This window comes from Nymphalis io, chromosome 7 (genome assembly GCF_905147045.1).
Source record: "Nymphalis io chromosome 7, ilAglIoxx1.1, whole genome shotgun sequence".
NCBI classification, from domain to species: domain Eukaryota; kingdom Metazoa; phylum Arthropoda; class Insecta; order Lepidoptera; family Nymphalidae; genus Nymphalis; species Nymphalis io.
The window spans coordinates 13,298,830-13,326,113 of NC_065894.1; the positions used below are offsets into that span (position 1 = coordinate 13,298,830).

The following is a 27,284-nucleotide window of genomic DNA, read 5'->3' on the forward strand; positions in this document are numbered from 1 at the left end:
ATGGATATATCTTACCAACCCGATGGTTACAATACTTCCTTTTTGGATCAAGTGAAATTAATAATATCCTCAGAACCGAGCTTAAATCTACCATTGCTCCTTTGCAAAATGACTTAAAAAATCTACGAGAAGAGGTTTCCAGCTTTAAAAACTGCTTAGAATTCTTAAATAACAAATTTGAAGAATTTAATAAAAGAATAAATAACAGCGAGACTGAAATGAAACGTATATCTGAGCAGTGTCTGGAAGTCAATTCTCTTAAGTCAAAGGTAGAAGCCATCGAAGTCGAAAACAATAGCCGCGAGCAATGGTCCCGTAGATCCAACGTTGAGATATATGGAATACCCGAAAAAAAAAAACGAAAACCTATTCACCATTTTACAGGACATCGCTGGCAAGGCCGACTTCAACCTCAATGTTAATACAGACATAGATTTCATCACAAGAGTTGCTTCTAAGGACAAAGATGTTAAAAGAGCTAAACCTATTATTGTAAAATTCCTTTGTCGCTGGAAAAAAGATGACTTTCTGTCTCGAGTGAGAAAACTTAAATTGAAATGCCATGACATCGGCTTCTTATCAAATAACAAGAATATTTATTTCAATGATCATCTTACAAGTACAAATAAGTTACTGCTACAATTGGTAAAGAAGACTTTTAAAGAAAAATCCTATAGATACGTATGGGTTAAAAATTGTTGCATAATGGTACGCCGAAATGATACCAGTCCGGTTTTACATATAGTTAATTCTTGTGATGTAAAAAAAATTGTTTAAGTACTATCGTATATTGCAAAAAAAGTATTTCCTATATTATGTTGTATTCTCTTGTTGTTATTTTGTTTGTTATAAGGCAGGCTCTGTATGGCTATTCAATATTCTTATACTGCATTTTATTTATGTATCATTATCCTTATTTGTTATGTTTATTCCAAGTGTATTTCGCTGTACTTGCTTCTAGAATAATATACTTAATGCTTATATTGCTAAGAGCGTATTGGGCACTTCGCAGCTACATTATTCAATTATATTATTTGCAAGAGAGCGGTAATCACTTATCAGGTGTTACTGGTACATTTGCTGAACAATTAGCAAATATTTTAAATGATATTTATTATGTGCATTATATTGTGCACAATTGCCTTTTCCGCTTATAATGGCTAGGGATCTTAGTATTATTTATCAAAACGTTCGTGGACTCAGATCTAAAACTAATATTTTTTATAGGAACCTTATTCATGTTGACTGTGATATTATATGTCTTAGCGAAACTTGGCTGAATGAGTCTCTATTTGATTCGGAATTCTTCGACACACGGTATTCTGTATACAGAAGCGATCGTGATTACACTTTACGAGTAGATAGCTTAGGTGGCGGAGTTCTGATAGCTATAAGATCTCATCTCAATATTCACTCCTCATCTAAAATAAATTTGACAAATTCTGCGTCTGAAGTGATCAAAGTTAGCTTATCAATTAACTTGCTACCAACATCTAGATTAGTGCATATATACTGTTGTTATCTCCCTCATGGTAAATACCACTATGAAACATTATGCGAGTTTTTTGAATTAGTATCGTCAGAACTCATTTATAATCCTGACGACATTTTTTTAATATTGGGAGATTTTAACATTTCAAATGCTAAATGGAGTTACTGCCAGAATAGTATGGATCTTCAGAATATTTCTGACAATGACATTCTTATTGACTCTATATACCATTTTCTGAATTTTAATAACTTAAAGCAATACAATACAGTACCTAATATTAATAATAGATTTCTCGACTTAGTTATAAGTAATTGTGAATGTTCAATAGTAAGACACAGCGACCCACTTGTACCCGAAGACTCACATCATCCTACATTACTCATTTTACCTAAGATAACCGTACCGCGTGCAATTTCTAAGGCTTCTCGCACCATACGCATGTTTCATATAGCCGATTATACAGCAGTTAATAGAGCTCTGGGTGACATTGATTGGTTTGATCTCCTTAGTGAATCAGATATTACAAAAGCAGTAGATTTATTTTATGAAACGGTTAACAATGTTATACGTGAAATGGTGCCAACAAAAACTGTTGTATGCAACCGTCATTATCCATTCTGGTACTCAAAATCATTAGTAAAGATTATTGCTGAAAAACTTAAATATCACAAAAAATGGAAAATGTACAACAGAAATATTGACTATGATACTTTTTGTTTATTGCGGGAAAGACAAAAAAGGGTTCAGATTTATTACTACGACAGTTACATTAATTATTCCGAAATTCAAATTAAAAAGAATAGTAAATTTTTCTGGACTTTTGTTAAATCGAAACATGCTTCTAATTGCTTCCCTGAAACTATGTTTTATAATGATTCAGTTGCTACTGGTGGCAATGATGTTTGTCAACTTTTCAGCCAATACTTTAATTCGGTCTATGAAACGACAGTTTCTGGCATTTCTGATCATGATTTAGATAATGTATCATCCAAGACGCATTTAAGTATTTGCTCTATAACTATTACACAAGAGATGGTCGAATGCTATCTTAAAGGTCTTGATATCAGAAAGGGATACGGGCCTGATGGCATTCCTCCTTTATTTTTAAAATCATGTCGCGCTACTCTATAATATCCGATCTATTTGTTATTCAATAAATCATTGACTACTGGTAATATGCCTTCTGTATGGAAGCGATCATATATAGTACCAATATTCAAATCAGGTAATAAGCACGACATAAAGAATTATAGACCTATTTCTAAATTATGCGTCATAGCGAAAACTTTTGAGAAAATTATCTATGATTCTATCTTTCCTTTATTACGTTCAGTTATTCTTGAACACTAACATGGATTTGTTAACTGTAGATCGACAGAGTCCAACCTCTGTGAGTTAGTGCACCGTGTTTCTTCATCTATGGATAAGGGCAACCAGGTAGATGTATTTTATACCGACTTCTCCAAGGCTTTTGATAAAATTTCACATAACATATTACTTAAAAAATTGAAAGAAGTCGGTATACACGGCGATTTACTTCGGTGGATAAGTTCATACCTTCGAAACCGTAGCCAGGCTGTGACAATCAAAGGTTATTGCTCATCCTTCTTTCCTGTCTCTTCAGGTGTACCTCAGGGATCTTACCTTGGCCCCCTGCTTTTCAATTTATATATTAATGACGTCAATGGCATAATTAAAAACTCATGTATTCTGTTATACGCAGACGATATGAAAATTTGTAGAGAGATTGCGACTCCGTTGGATTGCTCACTTTTGCAAGAGGATATAGACAGATTGTGTCTATATTGTAAACACAATTCTCTATATTTAAATATAAATAAATGTAGCGTCATTCCTTTTTCACGGAAACGCGATCTTACTATATATGATTATCGTCTAGACGGTGTTAAGATTAATAGAGTGACCGAGGTGAGAGACCTGGGTATACATCTGGACAATAAGTTGACCTTCGGTTTGCATATAAGTAAGACAGTGGCTAAAGCTTGTCGAATGCTTGGTTTTGTGTTTAGAACGTCGAAAGATTTCAAGAAAACTAGTACCCTAACTCTTCTATATAATTCCTTTGTACGACCTATCCTCGAATACGCTTCCACTGTTTGGAATCCGCATTACAAAACATACATACACCGATTGGAAAGAGTCCAAAATAAATTTATAAGATTTGTGCGTTTTAAGAAATTTATACATAATAATGAATGCTTAAATACGTTATCACTCGCTGACAGAAGAGCGATCAGAGATACAATATTCTTATTTAAATTAATTAATAATTTAGTTGATTCCCCGTTTCTCTTAGGTTGTATTAGTTTCCGATGCTCTCGAATCACCACACGTAAGTGCTTACTTTTTAATCCGTCACTCACCCGAAGCAAGTATGCGCAAAATATATTTGTATACAGAGCCTGCACCGACTACAATAAACGATTTAGCGAAATTGATTTTTTTACAACAGAGAATGTTAATAAAATAAAAAAATTATTGAAAGAATACTTGTTTAATAAATAATTAATAAAATTAATATTTTTTTGTAAATTAATAATGTATATGTATATTGAATCAATTACTTGCCATAAATTGATGATTTATGATGTTACTTTAATTGTTGAAATCAAATTTAAATATTTTTCATGACATTGTTTATATTTATGTTCATTAATATTATTGTAATTTAACTTCTTGATTTTTTTTTTTTTTTTTACTTTGTAATTAGTCTATTTGATTGTACTCGTAGATTGCATTGTATTTTTGTCTCTTTCTGTTGTCTTTTTTACACGCATAACATTTGTACTATTTTTAAGTGGAAACTTTATTGGTTTATGATTTAGTAATAATTCCTTAATTCTATGTAATAACACACTCTATGTTTCCCAAATATAAATAAAATAAAATAAAAATAAAGACTGTACTGGCCGTCGTCGCGTTTGGACTCTACTACCACTTACCATCAGGTGGAGTAGAGTCATTTGCCATCCCGGCGCATATATAATAAAAAAAAACTCGTATTGTAATATATGCCTATTTTTAACATGTGATTTAAATTTATTAATCAGCAAAATTTAAAATATTCGCTAATAAATGCGGAAAGATAAATGAGCTGACGTCATATTTCAGTCATTTCGGCTATCATCATAAAGCTACTGTAATGACAAAACTGTGTACTGATATATGTGTAATGATAATAGCACAAAAAGTTATATTTTATTAGTATAATATTCATAGCTTTAATTTATTCTTGGTATCCATAATATCCTCTATAATAAATAATAATAGGTCCTTACATATGAAATTAGCGTTTTGTCGTACTGACCACTTTGATCTGAAATATCTCCTTTTCGGTTCCTTCTTCGTCGTGACACTCTTGTCAGAGCGGTCGTGGTCGCCATGAAGTATCATGAATTATTCGGCGCAGATGTTATTCGCCTCACGAGCCTTCGCCATATGTCCCTGTTAGTGGTAAGCCTCGTGCATTCATGCAAGGGACCGCCAACAGTTGTTTTTATTTGGTCGGTCCATCGCATGGGCGTCCTTCCACGTGGTCTGTTGCCATCCACCTTGCCTTGAATGACAAGGCGCTCTATGGAGTTATTTCCTTGCCGGGAGACGTGTCCAAAAAAAGTTAGTATGCGTTTTCGAACCAGCGCCGAAAGACGCAGTTTGATGCCGAGTTCTTGAAGAATGGAGATATTGGTGCGAAATTCGGTCCACGAAACTCTTAGCATTCGTCTCCAGCACCACATCTCCATAGTATCGATCTTCTTTTTTTCGACCTGCCGCAAAGTCCACGTCTCCGCAGCGTATAGAAATATGGGGAAAACAAGCGTTTCTACGAGCCGGATCTTGGTTGCTTTGGTAATGTTTCTGTTCCTCCATATTTTCTTCAGCTTCTCCATTGCAGTTCTCGTAATTGCCATACGTCGCTTGACCTCATCTACGCATCCGCCATTATGCGATATTAAAGCTCCCAGATATATATAGGATCGGACGACCTCACAGTTCGCAATCTGAGTGATCTCAGGCGAGTTTTTTTTTGCCCGGTCTACAATCATCATCTTCGTTTTACTGCGGTTAAGCTTTAATCCGAATTCTTGGCATATGCGCTCCATTTTAAGAAGCAATTCTTCCATATGAACTGCGTCAGACGCAAACAGGGTCGTGTCGTCGTCATAGCGCAAATTTGTAATATTGCGCCCACCAACTGCAACACCGTCACTCCAGTCCTCAAGCGCAGTGCGCATTACCGGTTCTGTGTAAGCATTGAACAAGAGCGGTGATATTATGCATCCTTGGCGGACTCCAGCGCTGGGATGAAAGTCTTCAAATAAAACATCATCCGTCCGCACGGATGCAGTCCCATCTTCGTAAAGACGCTTAAGACGATGAACTAAGTGTTTCGGTGTACCCATGTCCAGTAACACCCTCCATAGTTTGGGCCATTTTACTGAGTCAAATGCCTTTGAGAAGTCAACAAAGCAAATATAATATAATATATATATATATAATAGGCTTCTCTATTATCTGGCGAACAATGAGGATCTGCTCCCGTGTACCCCTTCCTTTTACAAAACCGGCTTCTTCTGGTGCAATTTCCTTGGACAGAAAGTTCTTCAGTCGTTCATTGATTATGTGTAGCAGGATTTTACTAGCATGAGATATGAGGGCTATAAGGCGGTAGTTGCTACACTTCTTAGTTGAACCCTTCTTGTGCCATATCTTGTTGCATATGTTGTGGAAGATATTGACACCTATGTCGCCTAAGACTCTTATAGTTTCGATCGGTATAGCGTCTCTTCCTGTGGCTTTCCCCTTCTTTAGATGCATAATGACGGCTTTTACTTCCGATCGAATAATGTCTGGCTCTAGGTTTTCATTTCCGGGCTCTGTATCAGGAAAGTTTTTCGACTGGTTGTCCTGGAACAAGGACTGGCAATATCTCTTGAAAATGTCAGTTATATACTTTAGCTCATTGACTTCTCCACCATCACTATCTTCAATGACCCAGGTCTTGGAAGGAAGTGTCTTTGTGATGGATCGAATTTTATGGTAGAGATCTCTGGACTCATGTCTATTTGCATGAGCATCGATTTCCTCACATATTTCCTCTTTGGTTAAGGAATCTAAATTCAAATTTATAAATTCATTTAGCTGGTACATTTGAGTTTTGAAAACATTCATTCATTTGTTTTGTCCTCATTATTTTAACGTACGTGGCGTCGCTTATTACCGCACAATGGAAAACATGAAATATGGGTATATTAACGAGTACGAGTTCTACCGCGGCACCAGCGCTGCAGAAACAGCTCGAAGGATTAATGATGTGTACGGCGCTGGTATCGCAAAAGAAAGCACTGCGCGTTTTTGGTTTTAACGTTTTCTTTCTGGAAATTTCAATTACAAAGAATATGTACTTACATATATGATGACTGTGTGGTATCTACCCAGAAGGGCTTGCTCACCCAAAAGCTCTACCGGCAAGTGAATATATAGATATAGATATAGCTATGAAGAAACGTTTACAAAAGTACGTTTTTATGTAGGTTTATTTAGATTTATAATCTAAGACTATTATTTATTACGATTATGAAATTTAATTAGCGATTTAGATAATAATAATAATAATAATAATAATAAATAACTTTATTCACTAAAAAAGAAACAAAGACAAAAAATAATAATATACAAAACCATAAAAAAAGAGTTAACAATATCATATTTCATCATATCTATGGGTATGCGAATCTTACAATTCAAAAACAATTTCGTTCATGTCTCATATCAAATAAGCCCCAACCAAAACACAATAGAAGGCATCGGCTTCGACCTTATTTGTCTTAGACTTGCAAGTACAAACTACATTTTACATAATTGTATCGTAAAACAATAAGTGGTTATTAAAATGTCTTTTTGTTATAAACAAAATGTCTAACAAATCGGCAAAGCGTTTTGTTCGTCTCCCGCCGAGTTTTTGGTTTATTGCAGGCGAAGAAGATAACGCAGCTATTGTTCTCAGAGAAAGTAGAGCTGTTTCAAAGAAAACGTCCCGACGGGAAAACGGTTGCACCCTTTGTGTCATTGCGAATATTACAATGCAAATGATACAATTCGCGTGAACGTTTCAACTGGTTCGTAATTTCGCAATTTCACCAAACGCTCGACATTATTTTAAAAGTCCTTATTTTAAAATGTTTTCTCTTTTTAAATTTTATTTGTTTTTAAAATGGTGTTTACATAAAAATAATAATAAATTAATTTGCTACGGAAACACTAAATTACTAGCTTACACGACTTAAATTACAATATACCTACCTGTTTACGCCGAACTAATATCGGGGATCAAACGGTAAATGAAACTAAGGAAGAGCTTTCCACTGTTCACACTATAATTTATTTTGTCTGATCATTTTAACAAAATCACCTTTACATTATATATATTCAGTAGCGAATCTAGACAGCGCGATTCAGGAAACTGACAGATTTTATTACCGCCATCTATACATACACTACCTACAGAAGGTATTTTAGTAATTTGAATAATGTATAATTTAGATTATATTAATAAAAGTAAAGACCTCTACATAATATACTTATATATTTCAAAAATAATATAATCCGAAATTTGTTTAATTAGGAATAATTATAAATATACTGTACAATATAATTGTCTGTATTTGGATTTGATTTTGTATATTTAAAGTGCTATTTTATGTAATCGCTTTGAAAATGTTGCGTGTCTTTCTGTGGCAATCATTTGACAGAAACTTAAAATAATATTTGCAAACGACTCGTGCCAATGTGTTTCTAAGCGAGATTCACGTGTGAAATTTTATAATCGATGATTAATATAGATCAATACAAAAATAGCATTACGAAATAACAATAAATACGAGTAGGTAATCAAATTCGATTCCTTTTAGTTTAGCTATTCACGGCTTAAAATTAATTGGATAAGTTTAGCTTATCTTTTCTAGACATCGCATACCTTTATATATAGGAGCTGCCCGTCCAGACGTATGTTCAAAATATTAGGTAATGAAAGATTTATTTTGAAGAACCAACATGTAAAACGGGCAGCAGAAGCCTTCTCGAAGCTATAACTCTTTTACCGCTAGTACCTGGAAATTGAAGTAGGCAAACAAGTAGTAATAAAATTCGCCGACGCACTTCTTTTTTGAATAAAATATAGGCTGGCCATTAGCAATTTACGACATCATTGTTTACATTCTCCGAGAATCTAAGAAGCATTGAAGGGAGCCGAAACAAAACATAATTGATGTAGTTGGCAACTTAAGCTTATAATTTATGATTTTACCCTAATAATAAGCAATAGTTAACGTGATTTGATGTAAAAATATCGAAAATTATCTAAAACTCCGATTCGAGTAAAAAAGTAATATATGGTTAATTTATTGAGAAAGGTATATACTTATAGTCTATAGCTCGTAGACAATATATATGTGACGTAATGCTATGACACATGTTTATTAGAACACATAAAATGTAATTATATCTCTATATATATAACTTACCTGTGTATATCTTTGAGTGAAACTGAGGAGAGGCGGGAGAATCTTGTTATTGAACTCGATAGGACATTAGAACTCATCGCCAAATGGGGTTCTGATAATCTTGTTGAGTTTAATGCCAAGAAAACACAGGTGTGCGCTCTCACAGCGAAAAAGTCACCATTTTACCCTCATCGCCATGCAAAATCGCCATGCTGGGGATGGACGTTCGCTGCGACCTTAGTCCAAGGGTTTACATCGAGGCTATTATAAAAACAGCTTCACGAAAACTCGGAGTTCTGAACAAGGTGCGGCGTTTTTTCACGCCACAACAACTGTGCCTGTTATACAAAACACAGGTACGGTCTTGCGTTGAATATTGCTCGCACCTTTGGGATGGCTCCGCTAAGTACCTACTGGAGGCCTTGGACCGGTTGCAGCGACGTGCAGTACGCATTATTGGCGACGTAAAAGTCACAAACACCCTTGAACCTTTACAATTGCGTCGCGAGATAGCAGCACTGAGCGCTTTCTATCGTCTGTATCACGGCGAGTGCTCTGAGGAATTATTCTCTTTAATTCCTGCTTCCCCCTTCCTTCTTAAGTCCACGCGAGCTGGTTCTCGATGTCACCGCCTAACTGTGACATCAATTCCATCGCGCACAAAGAAATTTGGCAACTCCTTTCTTTGTCGCACTACCAAAAAATGGAATTCCTTACCAGCTCACGTGTTCCCCTCCTCTTACAACCCGGGTTCCTTCAAACGAGGCGTGAAGAGGCATCTTGCGGGCCGGCAAGGCGGGGATGGCTAGTACAGAACATTCTTCCCGACTGTACTGGCCGTCGTCGCGTTTGGACTCTACTACCACTTACCATCAGGTGGAGTAGAGTCATTTGCCATCCCGGGGCATATAAAAAAAAAAAAAAAGTGTAAATAGTATGTAAAGTTATTATAACTTTTCTTTTAAAATTTCTAAAATAAATAAAAATGTAGTGTCTGTCTCTCAGTTTGCCGGGTCTAATCGCCAAAAAGAAAAAAAAAATATTATAGAGAATATTCTGATGTACTGTTTGTCTTTAAAATTATCATCCAAATCCGTTGTATACCTATATAGGTAGATAAGTATAATTACAAAAAATATTTTCAGGAAGTCATTGCATTTCTTTCGAAATGTGATAAAAAGCGTTATTTTTCTTCCGTTAATATTTTTAGGCTTTAGGACTTGGGCTTTAGGTTATTGCTCAATGTGTAATATAAACTTAACGCGGCTTAAACCGTTGGGCACTGTTAATAATAAATACATGTATAAAGATGTATTCTGCACGTACTGCTTATTACTTCATTGTATAGTAAATGTAGTAATCGATAACTACCGAATTGTGTGATTGATACAGTTGCAACGCGGAAATAAGATGCATCTGTTATTTCGGAACACATTATCCAAAATGAACTCTATTGTAATAATATAGAGTTAAAAATTGATTGTGCCGCGTTTGCTTTGCTAGAATTACATTTAAGATAATATAAGTTTTATTATATTGTGTTAAAGAATGAATTATAATGGCACAGGTTACGTGTGAATGCCCACGCGCCTGCCATTTGTGTTAACCCATTACAAAACTTAGTGGTCGGTTCGACCATTTTGTATTGTTGACATATTTCAAGATGGATGGTATAACTGTTTCACAATAATGTGTGTTTGATATCTATTTTATTTTCCGTTAGTGTTTTTTTGGACGGCAGACGATTTAAATTCCATGAATTTCAATTTGAAATAACTTCGAAGAGATACACTGAATACGGTTTTGTCACGAACTTTCTATAAATGACTTTTGTATATTTAAATGTGTTACTTCGTGAAAATTAACAAAAAAAATTAGTAATGAGTATTTAAAAATATTTTTTTTATAATTTGGTTTAATTACTGCAATTAAATGAATAGTAATCATTTCAAAAAGTATATTATTCTATATTTAAATTTTCTTTTTCGGAAGCATAAAGCTTAATAGTCCCTTTCAAATTAAACTTATTTAATTTTTTTAAAGGCCCTAATGGTGAGTTCCCATAACAGATAATGATGTCCAGCGCGTGCTTTGATAAAAGTCATCGAAGCGTCATCAGGGGACCAACTGATGCGTCTTTCTCGTAACTTCCGGTCGAAATTTTGCAATTATATAAATAAAAACCGACGGTGGTCCTACATTGATCCCGTGACAGGAAAGGGTTATAATACCTTAAACGTTTCAAGTGAGACGCATCTACAATTGGTCAAAAGATTATTCAAAAACATGAAAAACCAGTTGTTTGGGTTGATGCATTACTTTAAATATTGTCATTTATTGAACTTTAGCTTCCGATATGTATTTTTTCAAATTTTCAATAACCGATAACGAAATTTCGACCTTCAGAACTAACCCCGTGGACGGTCGGAGACAAAAGTTGAAAATGAAGAATTAAAGGCTATTGTGGAAGCGGATCCATCACAAAGCACTTCAGAGATAGCTGCAGTCTTCGGGGTAAGTGATAAAACTGTATTAATTCATTTCAAGCAAATCGGGAAAGTAAAAAAACTTGAACGATGGGTACCTCATGAATTGAGTGAATCGAACTTGCAAACACGCGTAGACTGCTGTGTTACTTTGCTCAACCGACACAATAATGAAGGGATTTTAAATCGAATCATTACTTGTGATGAAAAGTAGATACTGTACGTACCTACCTACCCTAAACGAAAATTGACTCGGAAAAAGTTACTTGTGAGTGTTTGGTGGACTAGCGCCGGTGTCGTTCACTACAGCTTTTTAAAATCTGGCCAAACTATTACGGCATATCTATTGTCAGCAACTGCAAACCATGAAGGAAGAACTAGCAACTAAACAACCGAGATTGGTCAATCGCTCTAGGCCACTGCTGCTTCACGACAACGCAAGACACACACTGTACAATTAACAACCACTAAGTTAAATGCTACAATTAGAATGTCTACGACATCCACCGTACCCCCCGGGCCTGTCTCCAACAGATTACCATTTTTTTCGGAATTTGGACAACTTCTTACAAGGAAAAAAATTCAACTGCGATGCGGAGGTCCAAACCGCCTTCAAAGAGTTTATTGATTCTCGCCCCCATGGTGTTTTTTAGTAAAAGGATCTATGAGATGGCAAAAGTGTATGGATAGCAACGGTATTTTGATTAATTAAATATATTTTACAAAAAAAAATGACTTTATATTCCTCCCGTACAAAACGCCAATTTCATATGTAAGGACCTAATAATAATACATTTATTGTTATATGGTTCTTTAAGTAAAGTTTCTTTGGATGCGATATGAATTAAATTTCAATATAGTATAAGAGCAACGTTTCTGTATGTAATGTTTGAGTGAGTTCCAAACCTTCTCTCCTTAATTAATTATTTAAGTCGAGTCTTTACCTAGCGATTGTTAAGTTAGGTACTTAAGTCCTGTGTTTGACAGAAAGTTACTGTCTAACACAGACGGGTTGAAAAATGCTTATCTAATTATGTATTTAAAAATATAACATTTATGTTACGTTCTTATAGCTCACTTCTCACTCATACTTTTATCACCGAAATTTAGTTGAGAAGGTTTGATTTTTGATTTTTTATGTGAAACTTTGATTTTTAAAGACGTATAAATTCGTAAGTACATATTTTTTAATTGTTAATTTTAAGGCTTAGTGATAACTTGACGGTGTGCCGTGTGGTGACGGCGACGAATATCACCACCCCATCTCATCCCGTGGGGGGCGTAGAAGTCGACCCGAGGGAATATACACCAGAGAACGGGCAGCAGCGTCTCTCTGAGTACTATGACTAACTTACTGCGATCGCCAACCCGTCTGCCAAGCGTGGCGATTATGGCATATCCCCTCATGATTCGCGTAATTATTTCAGTAAATAAATAAAATAAACTCAATTCACAAATATCAACGTTTAATTTGTTCTTGGAGTGATGTTTAAGATTTATTTACTGATAGCTTTTGCGTCAGTTTCGTGTTAAGCAGAAAACTCGGATGATGTCACTATTGTTTACAGCGACCGCATTGCGATAAATTGAACAAAACTCGCTCAGTCTATACAAGAGCAAAGAACAAAGGTTTCGAATTAAGATAAAATTGTATAAAAGGCAAATAAAGGTTCTCAAATAACAAAATGTACTCAAGTTCTCGGCTGTAGTTCAAAAGCTGCTGTAATTTATACTAAGTAAACATGTCGCACGCGACTTTGTTAACGCTAACAATTCATAAGGACATTTTTTTGATCCCGCTATAAATATATGACATTAAGAGACTGTAACTGATTTAAATAATTACTAATTATATTTCTTTGCTTATTTTATTCCATTGGACATTCCTAACTGTAATATTTGACTTACTCCCAGCAAAATAGTAATAGAATCCTATTGTTTAAGGGGAAATTTAATATTTATGTCGCCTACAGTCCCGTTACGAGTCCCGCAGGTAGAGGATTACCCCTTCCACAACACCCTTTTACGCCCACAAATGAGACAGACGCGTTAGAAAATTGCATTCAGTGTTTACTGACTATTTGTTCAGAAAACAACACATGCTAAAAAATGGCTTTGTGGACCCCCTACGCGGAGGAACCTTTGGACTTAACTACAAATGTTAAACAGGAAGTCTCACCAGACAGTACCTCAACACCTGGTTCCAAGGTTCCTGACTATAGATATTCATCAGAGCCACCGAGCTTAGAACATGAAAATAGATCTTACAATTGTTATGAGTGCACATCCCGCCGTCCCAAATATCTCCGGTCGAGAGTTGGAACTACAGAAACGCACCTTCAACATCGCAATCAGAGGACTTAGATGTCGACTCGCTGTCTGATGATGCCGAGTATCAAGCCTTTTCAAGCAGGATGCATTTCGAGCTATGGCCGAGAAGAATGGAGGCAGCTTACTTGGAAATAATCCGAGAATGAGGCGAGCGGTCCAGAGGAATCGAGACGCTGACGACTCGTACAGGAAGCAGAGAGAAAAAAACAATTACGCGGCGAAACAGAGCAGAGACAGACGAAAGTTAAGAGAAGTTCGTCACGCGTTTCAAGTGACATATCTAAAGAAAAGAATTGCGAAATTAAGGCCCAAGCTCAGAGAACGAGTATGTCAACCTTGTCAACATCGCAAACAAATACGGAGCTTCCACCGCATCCGTGTATAAGCACAGTGCAACACAGTGTTGAACCGTACCCATACATCGGGTATGTCCAGCCCATGTACGTGCCCGTTGTTGAACCATCGCCTGGGCCTTCGAGTTCCGGGTTGCAGCAATCGACTAATAATTATATAAGTACGTGCTTGATATCGCCACCCAAGTCTCCGGGATCAGACAAAAAAAAAGCGTCCAACGGAGCTTCCACCGTATCCGTGTATAAGCACAGTGCGACACAGTGTTGAACCGTACCCATACATCGGGTATGTCCAGCCCATGTACGTGCCCGTTGTTGAACCAGCGTCTGCGTCTTCGAGTACAAATATGTCGCAATCGATGAGTGTCTCAAGGAGTACGTGCGTATTTTCGCCACCCAAGTCTCCGGTATCAGACGAAAAAAAAAAGCGTCCAAGTTATATGATAGATGTAGACGCTTTATCAGACGATCCGGACTACCTTGCGTTCGAGAGGGAAGCCCTCAGAGCAATGGCCGAAAAGAAAGGAGGGTCGTTGCTCGGTAATAATCCGAGAATGCGTCGTGCCGTGCAAACTAATCAGAACACCGACGATTTTTAGAGAAAACAGAGAGAGAGGAATAATTTTGCTGCAAAGCAGAGCCGTGATAGGAGAAAACTACGAGAGATCCACAATTCACTCAAGGTCACTTATTTGAAAAAATACCTGTCTAAGATCATACGTCTGCTGTCTTCGAATAGGTGTATAGTGTGTGACCAGACGTTCCTTTAGAGATTTAGAATTATAATAGTGTTTAATTTTTTTTATTTTGAACTAGAAGTTCTAAACTCTAAGGTGTTTGTGCAATGATGTTTGTGCAATCTTATAAATAGTATACTTGGAGTATTACAAGGTTGTACATAATTTTCCGTGACTGCGTTGTCGGCTAAAACTTAATATATATAAAATTAAATACAGTTACATCCGGAGAGGAGCCATACGGTGTCATTTGCTTCCTGTTCTTGCATGAATAACATTTATGAATCGTTCGAATTATCTTTCATTATTCACGAATGGTTTAACTTCTATTTGACCGAATGTTGCAACTAAAATCATATTCTCCAACAATTTTTTCTGCAATGGTTATAATAAATTACTTAAATTAATATCAGTATGAAACCAAAGAACACGTAGAGCATCGTACATACAATAAAATGAAGAAATTATTTGAAAACATTTCGCGATATTGTATCAGAAAATTGTGACATCATGATATCATTGTAATCAACCTTCACATTTTTCTATCTATTGTGTCAAAAACAAGCAAGCTTGAGTAGCAAATTAATAGCAAACGCAAAATCTACGCAACTCTTCATAATAGACCGAAAGTCACCCCATTGTTCTTCCGATGTGTCCCGTTGGTTCAGGTAGCGGAAGTAACCCGTGCAGCGGGGTGGGGGTGCCCTGCACAATTAGACCACACCCCCGAGAATAAAAGACCGGGGCGACCAACAACATCATTAGTTACTCGCAGTCAACCGTAACTACTAACCGTACTAACTAAAGTAATCATGGCTCTCTGGACACCATACGCTGAGGACTCACCATTAGATCTATCTGTAAATAGTACACGTGAAACGACATCGCAAACAAATACGGAGCTTCCACCTCATCCGTGTATAAGCACAGTGCAATACAGTGTTGAACCGTACCCATACATCGGGTATGTCCAGCCCATGTACGTGCCCGTTGTTGAACCATCGCCTGGGCCTTCGAGTTCCGGGTTGCAGCAATCGACTAATAATTATATAAGTACGTGCTTGATATCGCCACCCAAGTCTCCGGGATCAGACAAAAAAAAAAGCGTCCAACGGAGCTTCCACCGTATCCGTGTATAAGCACAGTGCAACACAGTGTTGAACCGTACCCATACATCGGGTATGTCCAGCCCATGTACGTGCCCGTTGTTGAACCAGCGCCTGCGTCTTCGAGTACAAATATGTCGCAATCGATGAGTGTCTCAAGGAGTACGTGCGTATTTTCGCCACCCAAGTCTCCGGTATCAGACAAAAAAAAAAAGCGTCCAAGTTATATGATAGATGTAGACGCTCTATCAGACGATCCGGACTACCTTGCGTTCGAGAGGGAAGCCCTCAGAGCAATGGCCGAAAAGAACGGAGGGTCGTTGCTCGGTAATAATCCGAGAATGCGTCGTGCCGTGCAAACTAATCAGAACGCCGACGATTTTTATAGAAAACAGAGAGAGAGGAATAATTTTGCTGCAAAGCAGAGCCGTGACAGGAGAAAACTACGAGAGATCCACAATTCACTCAAGGTCACTTATTTGAAAAAAGACCTATCTAAGATCATACGTCTGCTGTCTTCGAATAGGTGTATAGTGTGTGACCAGACGTTCCTTTAGAGATTTAGAATTATAATAGTGTTTAATTTTTTTTATTTTGAACTAGAAGTTCTAAACTCTAAGGTGTTTGTGCAATGATGTTTGTGCAATCTTATAAATAGTATACTTGCAGAATATTATTCTCTAAAGAATTGTAAGTTGAAATAAATTTAATAAATGACCAAACATAAATTGACCTTTTCATTATTTAAAACCTTTTAGTTTTGTTACAAAATCATAGAAAGTTATAATCAATTTGAAGTTTACACTAACAATATCTATATCGAGTCAAATATCTTCAATAGATTTTTCTATCTTGTATCATAAAGATAAGGTGGACTACCGAGCTTAACCCCATTCAAGTCCCCATTGAATAAAAAGTTAAGTACATACCATTAAGTTACAATAGAATGGGTGCGGCTTGCGCAAGCGCCGCTTTTTGCTTCTTTCCGACCAATCGGGTTCAGAATGAGTGTTTATTGTGTATTCAAAGATGATCGATAGATATACATAATTTACATTTATATTTACTTTAAATGGGTTTAGTGTATTTTTAATTTGTAGATAATCAATATAAAATGTTTAAAAGCAAATACGAAACCGTTCAATATTTTTTTTGCCTCTGTTCATCAAACGATTTGTGTTATGTTTATTAGCTATTAAGATGCACACGGAATGATATCAATAAATAAATGGAAATAAGAGTGAAAAAATAACAGTACGAAACTTGCAATTTCATATATGTACTACTCAAATTTTCAATAATCCACCGCGCGAACATTAGTGTTATATTAGCTTCTTAATTAAAGTTATTTTTAGGTTAAGAAATCTAAAAATAAAACTAATTCCTGTACTGAAACTAGATTTATTTCGCTACAAATAACCTTACACAACTGGATATAACAGACTACTATACTTTCTGCTTGATGACGTGCGGCAAGTCGAATTTACCTCGGACGCATTTCAGCTTCACACCGGGACAATCTTTAACTCTGAAATTGATAAAAAACCCAAATTCATCATACATTATTGGTGGCAGACGCAGCAGATACTTGTTAAATTTAATATTAATCCATTTGGTTTTTGGTTAGTTTGATGGATCGCTTATAAAGCTAATCACAAGGTTGATAAGTAGTCACCATCGCCCATGAATTTTGAAAATATTAACTATTCCTTACATCGTCAACGCACCAATAATGGGAACAGAGGTATATATCTTTTGCCTGCATTTACACTGGCTCACTCACCTTTGTAATTGTAAAAAGATCTATAGCTAAGTATATTTATAGTCAAGATGTGCTGCAGTATTATGGCGACTGCTCCATTTGTCATGATGAACCACATCACTCACCTGCCGACTCTAACGAGCACGATATTGTGTTCCTGCAGGTTGTGTCCGATGCCCGGCACGTAGGCGATCATCTCTCGCCCGCTGGAGAGACGCACGAGCACGCATTTACGGTTAGCGGAGTTCGACTTCTTGGGTTTTCTGATCAAGGTTTTTAGTATCACACCCTGAAATTATGTTCCTTATTTAACTAAAAGTAAGAGCCTGTTTAGGGAAACATAACAGGGGTTCTGGGTTATCCTTTAATGAGAAGGTTTGGAGCTTAATTCATCACGTTGCTCCGTTGACTGTTCGTGAATACACACAAACATACACTTGTAGGTTTTTCACGTTATTTTACTTCAAAGTAAAGCACTGTATTAAAAACACAAATTAAACACACGAATATTCAGTGATGCTTATATGCTTGGTACAGATTTACTCGATTTAGCTAAATAATCGAGGTTTTGTAAAACACATTGTTAGGAGACTATGTAAAAATATATATCTTAATATTCCGTATGGGTAAATAAAAACCTTCATAATATAAGAGATATTTGTGCACATTGTCTTTTATGCATATTTCTAATGCGCTGTTCATAGCAGTAAGTTTTGGCATCCCATGTTACAATTACATCCTAAAGTTGAGAGTGGTGTTTCAAAATTTTTTTTTTAATTTTATATTTGTATCGCAGACTGGAATCTAAGATGTAATGTCCTATTTGCCTGTTCCTTACCTAGCTTCTTAACTCTACAAAACAAACGATAAACGATATACACACACAACGATACAAACTATTGATATGAGGCGGTAAACTAATGAGTGGTATTCACACAAGCGCGCCTGACCATATTAATAGTGACATTTAACTGAAAATTGTAAATTAATAATTTAAAAAAACCTAATACACGCATTTTATAGAATTATTTTTTTCCAATTTTGTTTAATGTTAGTTTAGTATGGAGTGTTTCTGAAGGGAAAATATTAGTAAAACACCAGTGAGTTTGTTATAGCCCGGTTTCTATATTTAACGAATTATTTTTTTACATCTGTAACCGATAATTTTGATATGACTTCAATACTTACGGAACGTTATTTTTTAAATGTTTTTTATTCATGCATAAGGCAAAACTAATTGTTTTTTTTTTTTTAAATATAGTAACCGGATATGAAAGAATAGAAGTATGTAAAATAGTCAGCATACCTTGGCGAAAGGATTTCCATTGAGCGGATTTCTTGATTTTCTCTTTTTGATATGTGGACCCGTTTTGTGCATCTGCGCGAGGGATGCCATCGTTCTCGACAACACTGATGTTGCTTGGAGATTAGAGCCGGATAGGAAGTCTGTTGTGGGTGCCACTCGACGGATTATAGATTGTGTGGGTGTAGCTGAATAAAAGTTTATAGAATAAAATACCATGATTCATGATATGTACTAATATTATAAATGCGAAAGTAGCTCTGTCTATTGGCTTATTTCTGTCACGAAGAAATCGAGGTAGTCTTAGATTTGGTTAAGGTCTTAAGTATATAATTTACAGGAACATATTTGCTATGCGAACTGAATTACGGGGAAAAGCTATTGCTATATAATAAAACTGATATAAATTGAAAACTTGCACATTAAAAAATAAATAAACAGCATATCCAAATAGGAGTATTGTTTAAAATACATAGCTGACATCTTTTTCATATTTTTTTCGCACGTAGTCAATATTCTTATCTCATAAAACAGCAGGTGCAAAACCCTCTGTTTCGGATTATCTTCCATCGTCATGTAGCCTAGATATTTTACTGTAATTTGAACTCTAACACAAAGACATAAGGATATCGAATATATGCATGACGAAAAGGCTAAATGTGTACTGTTAACCGCGAATATATTGTTAAAATCAAGGTTTTGAAGGCGTTCTCGCAATTGTATCAATTGTGTGGGCTGTGATCAAATGTTCACATGGTCTTGTGGGGCGTTGTGTACTTTATAGCGGTTCTTGAAAGGTATGATTGACAAGTCCAAGGTGTTGTACGATTCGATGCAGCGGGAATATCAAGTGTGGTCCGTTAAACAACTATTTTGGATTTGTATGCATTTTTATAGATACGGTTAAATCAACTGTTGTTTGTTTGGATATTGATAAACTTTTCCTGGTTATAATATATTTGTTGATGTTACTTGCCGCTTTATCGATAACGGGCTTTAACAAGTTTCATAATACTAACAAATTATCGGTTTTGAAAAATACTAAAGTTTTTTAAGCTCCAAACCTCCTCCTCAAAAAGGGAGAGGAGGCCTTAGCCCAGCAGTGGGGCATTTATAAGTTGTTACTGTATTTAATATTTCTTGCAATTTAAATGCTCGGTTTTAATGACATTGTAATGTATAAATTTAACGTATATATATCGCCGTTGCAGTTTTATTATATGTACATATATAAAGTCAAGATTTTTTTTCCCTAGTTACCTAGTCAGAACAACAAATGATTATTATAGATTGTTTTGTTATTTTTAAAATAGATGTTATTTTTTGCAAATTAAAAATGTTCCAGGAACCCGAAACATATTCAGAAGTTAAAATTATTTGAGCAACAACTAAAATAACAAACGTATAGTAGAGTCGAAGGCAATATCACGTAGTGTCCGGCTGAATGTTATTGTTTGAGAAAATCGTCGCCAAGTGTCTCCCGGGAGAGAGGCTCGCATCTGTCTAGCGCAAGCAAATATTATAATATCGATACAAGTTACGAGCTGAACACTTGTTGGACGTGTTTTAAGATTTGTTGATTTCATATGCAATTAAATCAAAGCGACAGTTGACAATAGTACAAATACATTTGTAGGTATAAGATTTGATTTGAGTAGAATAGAAGAATTAGTAACGTACTTATTTTATCCTGAATTTGTTGATTTGGGGCTGATTTATCGATGGGACTATGTTATTTTGAAAAGTGAACTGGCGATTAATAAATCGGTCGTATAAAATTAAAGAATTGAAGTCATTTTTTTTCATCAAAAATATTTATACAGAGCGTCATTTACAAAACGCGTATACACTAAACTTGGACTGTGTCTGAAACAGTACCTGCTCTTTTTGCGGATTATAATCCGCTAATAGTGGGCATTGTCCGCACACGACGGACACATAGATTTGAAATTATCCTTTCTGACAACGTTGCTTCGAAATTATTTAGAAAAAAAAGTCCACAGGCGACAATAGGGAAGAGTTGGGCTACGGGAGCATTGTCTGTTCCCAGAAACGCTGTAAATCATATTTGTGTAAGAATAACTTTAATACCACTCACAAATGGTACAACTTTATCGCAATTGTCAATTCAACATCTCATACTATGCGTTCGGTTATTGCAAATAACTGCACATTATTATCAACAAAAACAATAATTCTTGGAAGAATTCTTAAGACTTCTAGAAGAAAACTTATGATATATTTTCGTAACATTAACGAATTGATAGTATAATGATAAATATTCATAATCTATATTGTTTAAATATGTATTATATATAAAAAGGAAGTAACAGATCTTAAATGTCTTACTGCCAATTATGGAGAAGGTATGGAGTATACTTCACCACGCCAGGTGGAGTATACTCCAATATTTCATGTATTTACTGGTGGTAGGGCTTTGTGCAAGCTCGTCTGTGTAGGTACCACCCACTCATCAGATATTTGTTTATTTGTTTATTTGTTTATTTGTAAGTAAGTGAAACAAACAGCATATTTTATATTACATAAAACTTATAAACCTTAAATAACACACATGCCAATACAGTTTCCACAAATAATTAATCTGGAAGTGAACATATATATAAAAGAGATAAAACAGTAAAATTAAATGTATGGTAATTAAAAAAAAAAAAAAAACTAACAAGTGTAAAAATGTATATAAACCAAACCTATATCATGTGAAATATGAAAAAGGAAAAAAAAAAAAAAGTTAATAACAAATCTTAATCTAATTATTTTTAAGTATCGAGTTAAACTTACCGAGACCGCTGCTGAACAAGTCTATGTGGTTATATTTATCGTTATAGTTGCTACACGATCTTACTATAAAACTATTTTTGTAATAATTTGTTTGATGATTTGGAGTTGCGAAAGTGGCTTTGTACCGAGCACTTAAGCGAGGACAGTTAAATAATATTTTATTTAGGAGATAAGGCGAATCTATAAGGCTGTTAATAATTTTAAATAGAAACAATTGGTCTCTATGTTCTCGTCTAGTTTTCAAGGACAGTAGAGTAGGCAAATCGTGACCAAATTTATATTTTAATTTTTAATAAATTTATTTTGAATTGTTTCGATTGCTTGAATATACTTAGCATAACATGGATTCCATACAGTCGATGCATATTCCAAGTGTGACCGAACGTAAGCATTATAAAGTATAATGTGTGTATTAGGGTTCCTAAAGTCAGTACCTTGCCTTGAGATGAAGCCCAACATTTGGTAAGATTTTAAAGTAATTTTTTCAATATGCTTATCGAACACGAGTTGGCTATCAAGGTGTACACCAAGATCCCGTACCTCAGTTACCCTTCGCAATTTAACACCAAACATTGAATAACTGAAAGAATGTTGCATTTTTTTTCTTGAAAATGTTATAATACAACATTTAGCCAAATTTAGTTGTAAACCATTAGATTTGCAGTACTGTCCTAACCTATTTAGATCATTTTGGAGTTCGATACAATCCTGGTTATCCCTTATAACTTTGAAAATTTTTGTATCATCGGCATAGAGTAAAAACTGTGAGTTTAAGAAGCAGCATGTTAAGTCATTGATAAAGACGTTAAATAATAAGGGACCATGGTGGGAACCCTGAGGCACACCGGATGTTATAGGTACAAAAGTAGAAGTAAACCCTTTAACTGCGACAGCTTGAGTACGATCACGAAGGTAGGATGTCAACCATCGCAAAAGATCGCCGTGTACACCGCTGTTTTCTAGTTTTTTTTGCAACAGATTATGAGAAATTTTATCAAAAGCTTTCGAATAATCGGTGTACACGGCATCTACCTGGTGACCATCTTCCATAGCTTTCAATACTATATCAAGAAATTCGCAAAGATTTGACTCAGTTGAGCGTTTATTGATGAATCCATGTTGATTTGGTATAAGTAAAGGCCTTAATAACGGAAACAAGGTATCAAAAATAATTTTTTCAAACATCTTAGGAATCACAGACAATTTTGAAATGCCACGGTAGTTTTTAACATTATTTTTATCGCCTTGTTTAAAAATAGGTGTGATTAAAGATCTCTTCCACTCCTTTGGCATACAACCCGTGTTCAAGGACTTTGTAAAGAGAATAGTTAAAGGAGTGTAAAGTGCCTTGCTGCAATTTTTTAGAAAAATAGGATGTAGGCCATCTGGGCCGCTACCCTGAGATATCTTCAGCTTTGAAAGATAATGCTCTACTTTGTTATTAGTAATTTCAATTGAATTTATTATTGTCTGATTGCAATAGTTGTTAGACGATATGATCGACATGGACCCTGAATCCAATTCAAAAACAGAATTAAAAAAGTGATTAAACATATTCGAGATTTGTTGTCCATCAGAACTGAATTCATTATTATAATATAAAGTATCCGGCAGAATGTTATGACCTTTCTTAGATTTTATGAAAGTCCAGAAATGCTTAGAATTAAAACATATATTCAGTTCTGCTCTCTCTACGAATAAATTGTAACAATCAGTTTCAATATTTTTTGTTTGAGCCCGAAGGTCCGAAAATTTATTGTAATCATATATTCGTCCATAAATTTTCCACTTCCTATGCCATTTTAATTTTTTATTTATTAAGGTAATTAGTGTCCGAGAATACCAACAAGGATATTTATTGTTTTCAGTAATTACTTTTATTGGAATAAAATGTTGTATGATCTGGTCCACGATTTGATAAAACATATCAACTGCTTCGGTTATATTTTTATTATTTAACTGAAGCTCCCAATTAACTTTGTTTAATTCAGCACCAATAACCTCATAGTCAGCCTTATGATATAAACGAACAATACGCCTATTAGGTCTTAAATTCCTTTCAATTGAACAAATATCTATCATAAGACAGAGAGCAGGGTGGTGGGCATCCTCTGGTTCAGATAAAGGGGCGGTACGAGATACATCACAGTGTAAATTTGAAAGAATTAAATCCAATAACCTACCGTTTACATTAAGAACGTGATTAAACTGACGCAAGCTTGTAAAATTTATAAATGCAGATAACTGATATGTTATAACATCCACAGAAGGATTTGAAATATTAAGAGAGCTGTTATCATCACTATATAACCAAACCGATTTACGTATGTTAAAATCACCCACCATCACAATGTCTTGATATGGATGATGAATAATTAAGTCAGAACAAACTCGAAAAATTCCAATTGTGACTCAGCCTGGTAACAATTTTGTGGAAAATAGCAACAGAAAAGAAGTATTGACTTATGTGGTAAATTGTGCCGCAATATAATTTTTAAGTATGTAATATCGACATGAGGATGAGTTGGTGAAAATTCTTTAATACACATGTCTACAGAAAATTCCTTACGAATAGCTATTAATGTTCCACCCCCTCTCTCCATATCAAGACAGTCATATTTACGGTCATTACGATATACAGTATATCGGGTATCAAATAATTCCTCGTCAAAAATACCTTCCAAAAGCCACGTTTCTGTTAGGCAGATAATGTCATAGTTATGATTTAATACATTAAGATAAAATTGTTTTGTCTTGGTACGTAAACCACGAACGTTGTGGTAAAAAATATTCAAAATCATGGCGGATATAGAAAAATATACAAATATGCATTCTGTTTATTACGAATTATCCAATTAAAGTTTTCGAATAACATTATCCAATACTTAAGTAGAGTACTTATATCTGAGCAATTACCCCTAGGCTTATTATTATTAAATAGAAGAAGTACAATTAACTTATCACTAGATTTAGACTCATAACCACCGACAAGCACAGCAATCTCATCAAATTTAACTCGATTATACGGTATAAAGTATGATATAATGCAAAGAATTACATAAAAAATATAAGAATATAAAAAATATAACGATTGCCTATAATAAATTAAGTAAGTAAAAAAAATATTAAATAACGAGTTAACGCTTATGAATTTTTTTTTAAAGATTCTACCATAATCGTGCAATTCCGGACCCAACAATAGACATAACCTTTTTCCTTAGAAAGACGTTTGGCTTCTCTCAATAATGCTTTGTTACGCGTGGAGAGGTGATCATTAACATATATTTGATTTTGCACCCCTGGAAATCCAATGTCAGACGCCTTGATGCTTCCTAATTTGCGAAGTGATGACAAGAAATCATCCTTTTTATATCGAGACTGCATCTTCACAATAATAGGTTTAGGCTTTTTAATGTCTAAATCATTTTTGGTGGCTACTCGAGTAACAAAGTCAATGTCAGTGTCAGGGCACAACTTAAAGTTTGATCTTTCAGCAAGTAATTTAACTATATTTATTAAATTCTCACCCTTTTTTTGAGGTATGCCATTAATCTGTATATTAGAGCGCCGAACCCATTGCTCATTCTTACAGTGGCTTTCCTTTAAGTCCTTGATCAATGTCTTTAAGTAATTAAATTCCGCTTGCAAACTATGGATTTTAGATAATTCGACCTCAAAATTATCTATTCTTTCATTACACTTTTTACAGATGACTCGATGTTTACAATTCTTTCAGTCCACTTCTTTTTGAATGACTCGATAGTTGAGCTTAATCTATTAAAACGCTCATCGAAATGAGACATTAAAGAGTTTGCATCAACGTTTAAAATAGAATGCTGTTGAGACGCGGTCAGCTCCTGGGGACTGCTTTGACCAATCTTTTTAGAAATTTTACAATTAGGACACTTCCATTTGGCCTTATTCATTGGCAACATTTTCTTAAAATCACCTTCTGATAATCCAATACATTCGTGATGGAAGTTACCTTGACATCTAACGCATTTAATAGATACTTCAGGTTTTAAAATATCCATACATTGTTTACAATCCATTTTGTTTTATAATGTGAGGCAGGTAAACAAAAAGAAACACTGCATAAGTATTACTTTGCTATTCTATCGCAAATCAGCAGTACTTGGTATTGTGTTCTGGTTTGAAGGGTGAGTCAGTAATTACAGGCACAAGGGACATAACATCTCAGTTCTCAACGTTGGTAGCGCATTGGCAATGTAAGCGATGATTAACATTTCTTACAATGCCAATATCACTGGGCGTTGGTGACCACTTACCATCAGGTGGCCCATATACTCGTCATACCTATATAAAAAAATACGCTGGTCTACCATGAATTGGTTAGGTATAGTTATTATAAATAGAATTATAACTAACACAAGCGTTCCTATACAATTTTTATCCTTCATCATCACGTTTGAGAAGTGTTATTATAAACACACATCGAGCAAGTGAAATCTTAGATCAAAGAATTCTATACCTATAAAGGAAAAGTGCTAGAAAGTTTTACTTCTTCTCAAAGATTCGAATTTTAAGCATGAGCAAAATTTCCGCGTCTTTAACGCTAAAGGATCTGCGGCGGAGCGATCAAAACAGACACAATTGATTCATTGCTACTCGTATTTTCTATGAGAAAGTTTAATATGGGAAGATCCCACGTAGCGTCCGGTCAACAATCATTACTTTTAGTATCATGCGATAAATATATCAAAAATATAATTAGTAATGTTTAAGGATTTATCACATTATTAAAATATGTAAATTTACAAAAATCAATCAATCAATCAAATCAATTGATATTATATATGTAAATTTACAAATAATCAATTAATTTGTAAAGCATGATAACTGTTTTTACTACAAGTACATATATAAAAAAAGACATAAAACCATCTTTGCACAAGAATTTGTAAAACATTATAAATGCCGGTGTAAAATTTTGATATCAGCTCGTAAGCGATTTTTAGCTCGTAAAAAATACAGCCATAACAACGTATAACATATATACGTAAACTGAAAATATTTTTGCCGAAAAAACAATCGGATAGTAAAATATTTATACCGAAAATACAATAAAATGCTTATGTAAAATACTTGCATGATACTTCAGGACAACATAATGCATATCAATTGGTATAGTATTTATACTTATATTTTTGTCCATTTTTATATAAGTTTTTTTTTAATTTCAATGCTAATTTAAATTCCCTTATTATTAGTTTAGTATTATTACTTTAATTTAACTAAAGCCGGTTGAGTCGTTATATCTGGTATTAGGCTTGCTGGTCCGTTTCAAATATTTAATAGTCTTGTTTTTCCTCTACCAATTTTTTATATTTGTAACCTGAAGTTACCAATAAGTATAGCACACTTAGGAAAT

The 27,284-nt window shown here is 34.9% G+C and overlaps 1 protein-coding gene across 2 annotated transcripts in view; it reads right to left on the reverse strand.

Annotated features, from left to right (window-relative positions):
- The window catches only part of LOC126769487 (uncharacterized), a 1,339,673-nt gene that overhangs the window by 589,945 nt on the left and 722,444 nt on the right, over positions 1-27,284 (reverse strand). The window contains exons 1-3 of one of the 2 annotated variants that reach the window (XM_050488334.1): positions 19,097-19,338; positions 17,916-18,079; positions 17,481-17,556 (exon numbers count right to left, since the gene is read on the reverse strand). In XM_050488334.1, the coding sequence (XP_050344291.1) occupies positions 17,481-17,556; positions 17,916-18,079; positions 19,097-19,312 (456 nt within the window). In that variant the 5' untranslated portion in view covers positions 19,313-19,338. Of the gene's footprint in view, positions 1-17,480; positions 17,557-17,915; positions 18,080-19,096 lie in introns of those variants that run through there. The other variant, XR_007669370.1, reaches the window with a different exon arrangement.